The 7,509-nt window shown below is 62.3% G+C and overlaps 1 protein-coding gene and 1 long non-coding RNA gene across 2 annotated transcripts; one reads left to right on the forward strand and one right to left on the reverse strand.

Moving 5' to 3' along the window:
- Nucleotides 1–1,072: 1,072 nt before the first annotated feature.
- LOC123382241 lies at nt 1,073–3,608 on the reverse strand. The gene is made up of 3 exons (XR_006590312.1): nt 2,523–3,608; nt 1,564–1,700; nt 1,073–1,209 (listed from the first exon to the last, which is right to left on the reverse strand). It is a non-coding gene; the product is annotated as an uncharacterized LOC123382241 (long non-coding RNA).
- Nucleotides 3,609–4,150: 542 nt separating this feature from the next.
- LOC123382240 (galectin-7-like) lies at nt 4,151–7,509 on the forward strand. The gene is made up of 5 exons (XM_045045934.1): nt 4,151–4,834; nt 5,220–5,284; nt 5,682–5,770; nt 6,543–6,744; nt 7,301–7,509. The coding sequence occupies exons 2-5, from the start codon at nt 5,270–5,272 to the stop codon at nt 7,412–7,414; spliced, it is 420 nt and encodes a 139-aa protein (XP_044901869.1). The 5' UTR covers nt 4,151–4,834; nt 5,220–5,269; the 3' UTR covers nt 7,415–7,509.

Raw genomic sequence — 7,509 nt, forward strand, 5'->3', positions numbered from 1 at the left:
GGCCCAGCCGGAACACCCCTTGGAGGGCAGAGGTCCCGTGTTGCCTCCCCTCCGATGGATAGATGCGTGTCTGCGTTCATACATCCCCTACCTTGTCCCCCTGACAAGGCCTGGGAGCGGAGCCCGTGCCCAGATCTTGGTTCCTAAGGACTGCACCTTTCTCTGCGAAAGAAATGTGTAGAAAAGGCTGTCTCCAAGGCTCAAATGGGAAGGCATGAGGTGTGCCAGGGATGAAGTTTTGGGGTGACGGGGGGCTCGTGGGGTCCCGAGCCGACAGCCAAGAAAGAATTCTCGAAGAGGTCTTTGGTGCAAAAAGGTGATTTTATTAAAGCACGGGGACAGGACCCGTGGGCCGCTGCAGATGGGGGGGGGGTGACTGTTTTACGGGGTGGGGGGCGGGTAGATAAAGTCAAGAGAGTTTCCAAAGAGGCTTTCACATGCTTACAGTCTTACTGGAGGCCTACCTATTGTCAATCTAAGGCTATTTTTCCCTCTAGCAAAGCATTAACATTAAGACAGTAGGAAGTTCAGGGTCCCCTGGGTGGCTCAGTTGGTTAAGCAGCCAGGCTCAAGTCGTGATCTCCGTTCGTGAGTTCAAGCCCTGCACTGGGCTCTATGCTGACAGCTTAGAGCCTGGAGCCTGCTTTGGATTCTGTGTCTTCCTCCCCCATTCCCCCCCCCTCAAAAATAAACATTAAAAAAAAAAAACAAAAAAGGATTGTAAGGAATTCCTGGACTTTAGGCAGGATGGGATGGCCTGTTTCTTATAAACTGGTGGAGACTCTTCCCAGTTTAACCATTTGTTTTTTTTGTCCTTTCCTGTTTTTGGGTAGTGGAGAGTGTGCAAGGAATATCACGCATATCCCCCCCCGGGGGGGGTGCTGTTAACCGGCACCTTGCCCTCAGCTTGCCCCACACCCCCTCATCGCCTGGAACAGCTTCCTGGGTCGGGAAAGGAGGAAGCGTTCACGGCACCGGGGCTCCTTGGACAGCCCCATGAGTCCATGGGTCCATACTGATGTGGTCTTACTCTGTCGGGGCTGCTATAACAAAAATCCCACCCACCGGCGGCTTACAAACATCAAGAATTTATTTCTCGTGGTTCTGGAGGCTGGGAAGTCCACGATCACGGCGCCAGCATATCGGGTGTCTGGTGTGAACCTGATTCCTGGTTCATAGACGGATCCTTCTTGCTCTGTCCTCACATGGCTGCAGGGACAAAGGAGCTCTCTGGGGTCCCTTTAGAAGAACACCAACCCCTACTCACCAGGGCTCGGCCTTCGTGACCTCATGTTCTCCCAAAGGCCCCATCTCCAAATACCATTCCCCTGGGGACGCGGTTTCACTAAGGGAATCTGGGGGCCACAAACATTCAGTCTATAGCAGATGTGCAGGAGGAAACGATAAGAAATGATCAAAGTTTGCTGAAGAACGTGAGCTTTGCAAAATCTCCAGGCGCTTCCCACAAAATGCTTACTGATGACACAGGACAAATGGGTAACTTTACGGCGGGGAGGGGAAGCCGGGGAGGTTCCGCTAGTCACGTGATCCAAGACCACTCACCAGCCACGGGACACGGGAGGGGCCAGGCAGCTGGAGGAGGCAGGCGCTGTCGCTTCTGTGGCTCTTCAGCCAACAGTGCCTAACCTGCAGCTGGCCATGAGGGGACATCCGCCTCCAAGCTTCTCAAGTGTCAAGGTCTTGAAACACAAAGGAAGACTGAGGAGCCATTTCAAACTGAAGGCCAAGGAACCCAAGAAAGCCTGCCGCCAAATCAAAGCCACGTTCTGATTTCTCCTCTTCCCCCCACCCCCCACCCTGGTCCTGAGGACCACCCTCTCCAAGCACCCTCCTCACCCATTCCCTCTGACACCATAGTGGAATCGCACCCCCTCATCCCCCTAGGGCCACCCAGATCCCCACCCACAAGAAGCAGTGTGGTCCCACCTGAAAGACTCTAACAGCCAATCCTTCAGGTAGGCAAAGGGAGAGGAAGGGAGGCAGGGAAGGGGAAGAGAGGAAGGGAGGGGAGGAGAGAAGAGAGGAGAGGAGTGGAGGGAAAGAGAGGGAAAGGGAGAGCAGGGGAAGGGAGGGGAATGGAAATGAGGAGAGTGGCCAGAGGGGATGGAGGGAAGGGAAGGAAAGGGGAGGGGAGGGGAGGGGAGAAGAAGGTAGGGGAGGGAGGGGGGAGGAGAAGGAAAGTGGGGGAAGAGAGGAGGGGAAGGTAGGGAGAGAAGGAAGGAGGGAGGGAGGGAGGAGGCAGAGGTGGAAGAGGAGGGAGCAAGTCCCTGCACTGCTAAATCCGGTGTGAAGTGAAAAATTACTTATGGCTTAGAAGAATTTATGGACAATGGAAACACTTAAAACGCAACACAAGCTAAAGTCCCACATGCGGCTGAAAATACGTAAGAGAGTTTAACGACCTCAGTTTATCAATGGAAGCAAGCAGGACAGAAAACGCTTCCCTCCGCCTGATGGGGTTGGGGAAATGTATTCTATCCAGAAATAGAAGTGTCAGTTACCAGTGGATCCACCGCTTAAGAAAGAGTCAGATTTGAGCAGTGTCTTTCTCCTCCTTGGAAGGTTCACTTACAAAAGCAAAGCGGCCCCGCGGGGCGCCTGGCTGGCTCCGTGAAGCTTGGGACCCCGGATCTCTGGGTGGGGAGTGCCAGCCCCACGCCGGGCGCGGAGATCACTTCAAAACCAAAATCTTTCCACAAAACAAAACAAAACCAAAGCGGCCCCCGGGCTGATGTTCACCGTGTACAAAACCGGCCCAAAGTCCCCAACACGCTGACCCTGGCAGAGGGCCTGGGGGTTTCAACGCCCACAAGCACGGTGGGTACACGGGGTGACTTTTCAGTCACCAGAGTTGTTCCCTGCAGGAGGGCGAAGGTCCGCAGACTCAGCCTGCTGGCCACCCCTCTCCACTCCCGGGACACATGACACGGTGGCCACGGGACGCCCAGACTGGCAGCGCTGTCCCGGGCAGGGCGGGCGGAGGGGGGCTGGCTGTCTCTGGGGCTCGGGGAAACTCGGTGGGGGTGGGGGTTGCTCAGGTCCGGACGTTTCTGGAATCCCACCCTCATTCTGTTACAACCTGCGCGTCTTCGGAAGGCGAGGCATCGCTCGGGAAAAGGCACGAGGACTGAGACACAGGCACGGTCACGACTCACTGGGAATGGAAACAGTGCTCCTGAAAGCATTTTTCCAGAACCGACGCAGAGACGATCCACACCAGAGAATGGGGCTCCGGCACGTGCGCGCGCGTGCCTGGCTTCTGAGAAACGAGCCCGCCATCAACTGACAACAGATCGACCGCTGACACTTGGGCCCACGGCGAAGTCACGGTCGAGTTTGGACTTGCAGGTTGGCAGCGTGTGAAGACACATCCAGCCCCAAAGAAGACATCTGGGGAAGGACGAGTCGTTGGGCCCCAAGAGCACGTGGAGAGCGAGGCGGCCGAGGGGGACACCCCGAACCTGAGATCCGAGACAGGTGGAGCCCACGGTTCGATTCGGGACGCCGGCTCCCGGGTGTGGGTGCCCCGGCCTCAGGCCCCATGTCCTCTCTACCGCAAGTCCTGGTGACCAGCCCTGCCCCCCCCCCGGCCCCCCCGCTCCCCCCCCCCCCGCCCATCCCCGGGCTGCTTCCCTGCTGTGGGACCTTGGCTGAGAGGGTGCCCCACTCTCTGCCTCCCTCTTCTCCTCTGAACACTGGGTGCTTGCAGACACCCCCACCCACCTCGCAGCTGTCCGGCCTCCCTGTCTGAGGTCCTGGCCCCCAAACTGCGCCGCCCCCTGCCACCCCCGGGGTGCCTCACGTGGTGTGGGGATGGAGAGAGTCTGGGAGGCCTGGGGGGCAGTCAGGTGGCAGATCAGGTTCTGAGTCTGGTTGTCTCCACCCAGAGTTTCCATTCTGGTCTCTGCCCCAGGCCTCTTCCCCCTGGAGGGTGGGGGGTGGGGGGCAGGAGTGGAGGCTGGGAGGGGGTGGTGGGGGTGGACAGGAGGCCTGCTGGGCTGCTGGGAGGGGGTTCTGCTCAGGTGGCTGCCCCACCCTGCCTCTTCCCTACCTTCCAGAACCTTCTTTCAGCATTCTCCCTCTGACCCCACCCTTCCCATCCTGGATTCTTCTTCTGGAATCTTGGACTATGGCATCTTGGGCTGTGGGCCTGAGTGGAGGATCCCACGTCGCTGCTCCCGGGTCAGGGCGCGGCTGGGTCCCAGGACGGCCCCCCTCTGCCTCCCCTGACCCGAACCTGGCTGGGAGAGCGGGAGCCATTCTGGGAGGAGGAAGGAGACATGGCGTTGAGGAAGAGAAGCAGACAGGGCCACCCGGGAGGGAGGGAGAGTCGGAGCCAGAGGGCCAGGGAGAGACACCAGGGCATTCCCAGGGACAGAAGAAACAAGGCGGAACCCGCCAGAGTTGAAGAAGGGCAGAGAGACACTCACCCAGGGATTGCCCGGCCGTGCGCCTTCGGGCAAACGGCCTCCCGTGTCTGAGCCTCGGTTTCCTGGTCTGTGAAGTGGGGGCGAGTGATCCCCTTCCCCGCTCGCTCGGCTAGCGGTGAGCGCTCAGGGAGGTCCTGTGTGTGCCAGGCGCCCAGGACCTCAGACCAGGCGCTGGTGTCATTCCTTATTCGTCTTTCAGGCGCACTTGAGGAGCCCAGACCGTGTACCAGCCGCTGCTCTAGGCCCCGGGAGACGCGGCTCATCAGGCACACGTCCTGCCCCCCGGAGCCCCGCGGGCACAGTGTTGTCCTTGCCGGGGTCACCGTCACGCGAGGGAGCGTGAGCTGGAATTTCGGTAGACGCGTCCTCAGCCCAAGGCGCAGGTCCCAGCCTGGGAGAGAGGGGCCCCCGCTTCCAGCCCCGGGTGGGCCTCTCGGGGCTCCAGATGTCCAAGATAAGATGGGCAAAGACCCTTTCCCCTGTGCCAAGCGGCAGGGACATGGCCGGGATGGATGGTGGCCCCCTGGGTGCCCTCTGTCCTTGGCGGTTCGTCCTTAACTGTCTTCAGGATTCTTAGCTCAACGGAGGGGGCGGGCGGTGGACTGGGAACCCTCAGTGAGTGGAGGGAAGTCCCGGGCCCAGCAAGAAGGTGCTGGGCCGCTGGGTGGCCCCAGGGCCAGGGTCTGTGCCAGGTGTGGGCGGCGGGTGTGGAAATGGCTGGGGGTGAGTCAGCGGGGCCGCCACGCCCTGCTTCTGCTTCTACTTAAGGTCCCAGCAGCCATACCCACCGCCACGCCTGTCGCCCCAGCGTCCCAGCCATGGCGGGAAGCTCTGTGAGTGCCTTCGGGGGGCGTCGGGGCCCGGGGGGCTTGGACCCAAGGCGGCACCAGACTCAGGGAGGGGCTGGGCCTGGCTGAGGTGTCCCGCCGGGAAGGACAAAGTGGGTGCCAGGGTGTGCTACCAAGGGTCTGGGCTGTGGCTCCCGGGTGGACCCAACCCATCCCCACGCTCCCATCTGCCTCTCTGGAGTCTCCCTTTCTCCGTTGATCCCTCGTGGTTGGCTCTCCCACTCTTGGTCTGGCTCTGGCTCTCTCTCCTTGGTCTCTGGGCCTTTTCTTCTCACGGATTCTGCCGATCTGGGTCCCGGATGCTTTCTGCCTGGGGCCGACCCACGTGTGTCTCTCGTCCGCGCCCCCGGTTCCCTGGGACTCCCCGCCGCTGAACCCGCAGAACGTGCCCCACAAGACGTCGCTGCCCGAGGGCATCCGGGTGGGCACCGTGATGAGGATTCGCGGCGTCGTCCCGGAAAAGGCCGGCAGGTGAGACCCCAGGCCCCAGAGGTAAGGCTGGGAGGTGTCCAGGCTCAGCTGGCTCGGACTTCTTGCAGCCCAGACACGAGGGCACCAGAGCCACCTTGGCCCACAGGGTCTTAGACTCCCCGGGCCATCGCTGACCTTCTGGAATCTGAAGTCTTCACTTACTTGTCCCGTGACTGTGTAGCTGGGGTCCCTACGTCTCCCTAGGGATCTGGGGCTTCCACAGCCATCCCAGGGCTCCCATCTAGAGTCCTGTGGCTCCCAGTCTGAATGCCAGGAACCCTGGAAAGAAGTCCCGCGGCCTGGAGGTGCCCTGGGCACCTGGGAGGCCGAAGCGGTCGGTCGTAGGACTTCCGGGTCTGGGAAGGGCAGGCTTGCTGGGAATCTGCGGTGCCTGCACACGTGCGGGCCCGTGGTGCTGTGCCCAGCCCTCTGGCAAGGGGGATGCCCTAGGAACAGAGAGCACCCTGGCCATCGGCATCGTGACTCCACGGCAAACGTTAGAGGCTCTGGAAATGAGGGGCACCCGGGGCCGTAGCATAGTGACCCTCGCTAGGTGCATGCGGGTCCAGGGTCCCTGGAGCTTTTGGACGCCCTGGAGGGCGGGTCCCTGGCCAGCAGCCCACAACCCTTCCCCGTGTGGCGTGGGACGTTCTCCGGTGCCTATGAATTGGAACGGCCTGGCGGTGGGGAGTCCTGACCATTGGTCCCTGATCTTGGTAGGGTGCTTCTTGGCCTGTGCCCTTTATCCTCTCCTCCCTGCCCCCACTACCAGGTTCTATGTGAACCTGCTGTGCGGCGAGGGGCCTGGCGGGGAGGCTGCCCTCCATTTCAACCCGCGGCTGGACGAGTCCACGGTGGTCTTCAACAGCCTGGAGCAGGGCACCTGGGGCCGGGAGGAGCGCGGCTCAGGCATTCCCTTCCAGCATGGGCAGCCCTTCGACGTGCTCCTCATCGCCACCGAAGAAGGGTTCAAGGTGAGTCCCTGCCACCCACAGGCGCGGGCGCCCAGACCCCCGCCCCGCCTGCAGTCCAGGCAAGCCAGGAAGGCTCTTGGTGGAGGTGGGGAGCAAAGGCCCGGCCAAGGCGGGGCCCACGTTCGGTCCGTCCCTCTTCTTCTTCCCCTGGCGCAACCCCACGTGTGCCCGAAGGCAGGGGTGTGGCCGGGGCAGGGACCGGGCGGCAAGGACCCAGCGCCCAGAGGGTGGGTGGCCCCTAGCGGGAAGCGCTAGGTGTCCCGGAGCAGGGGCCAGGATGGCCGGGCGACTGGGCCGGGACGCGCGTGTCCGCGGGGAGTGGTCGCTGCGCGGCGTCCAGCACCCAGGCCCTTCCCCACGTTCAGTGCGAGCGGCCGGAGGGAGGCCGTGGACGCCGCCGGCGGGGCCGTAACAGCCACCGCCTTAAGCGCGCGTCCGCGCCAGACAGGTGGCCCAGGTGAGGACCACGACAAGAGGTACGGCCATCGGGGCCCCATCTCGCGCCCGGGGACTCGGGGCCCCGCGGCCCCTGACGCCCCGCCCCCTCGGCCCGCAGGCGGTGGTCGGCGACTCGGAGTACCACCACTTCCGCTACCGGATCCCGCCGGCGCGCGTGCGCCTCCTGGAGGTGGGCGGGGACCTGCAGCTGCAGTCGGTGAAGATCTTCTGAGCCTCCGGGCGGGCGGCGGGGTCGGGGGTCGGGGGTCCGGGGTCCCGGGCGCGGCAGGGCAAATAAAGTTTCAGTCCGCGTGTGTGCGCCCCGTC

The sequence above is a fragment of the Felis catus genome, chromosome E2 (genome assembly GCF_018350175.1).
Source record: "Felis catus isolate Fca126 chromosome E2, F.catus_Fca126_mat1.0, whole genome shotgun sequence".
NCBI classification, from domain to species: Eukaryota; Metazoa; Chordata; class Mammalia; order Carnivora; family Felidae; genus Felis; species Felis catus.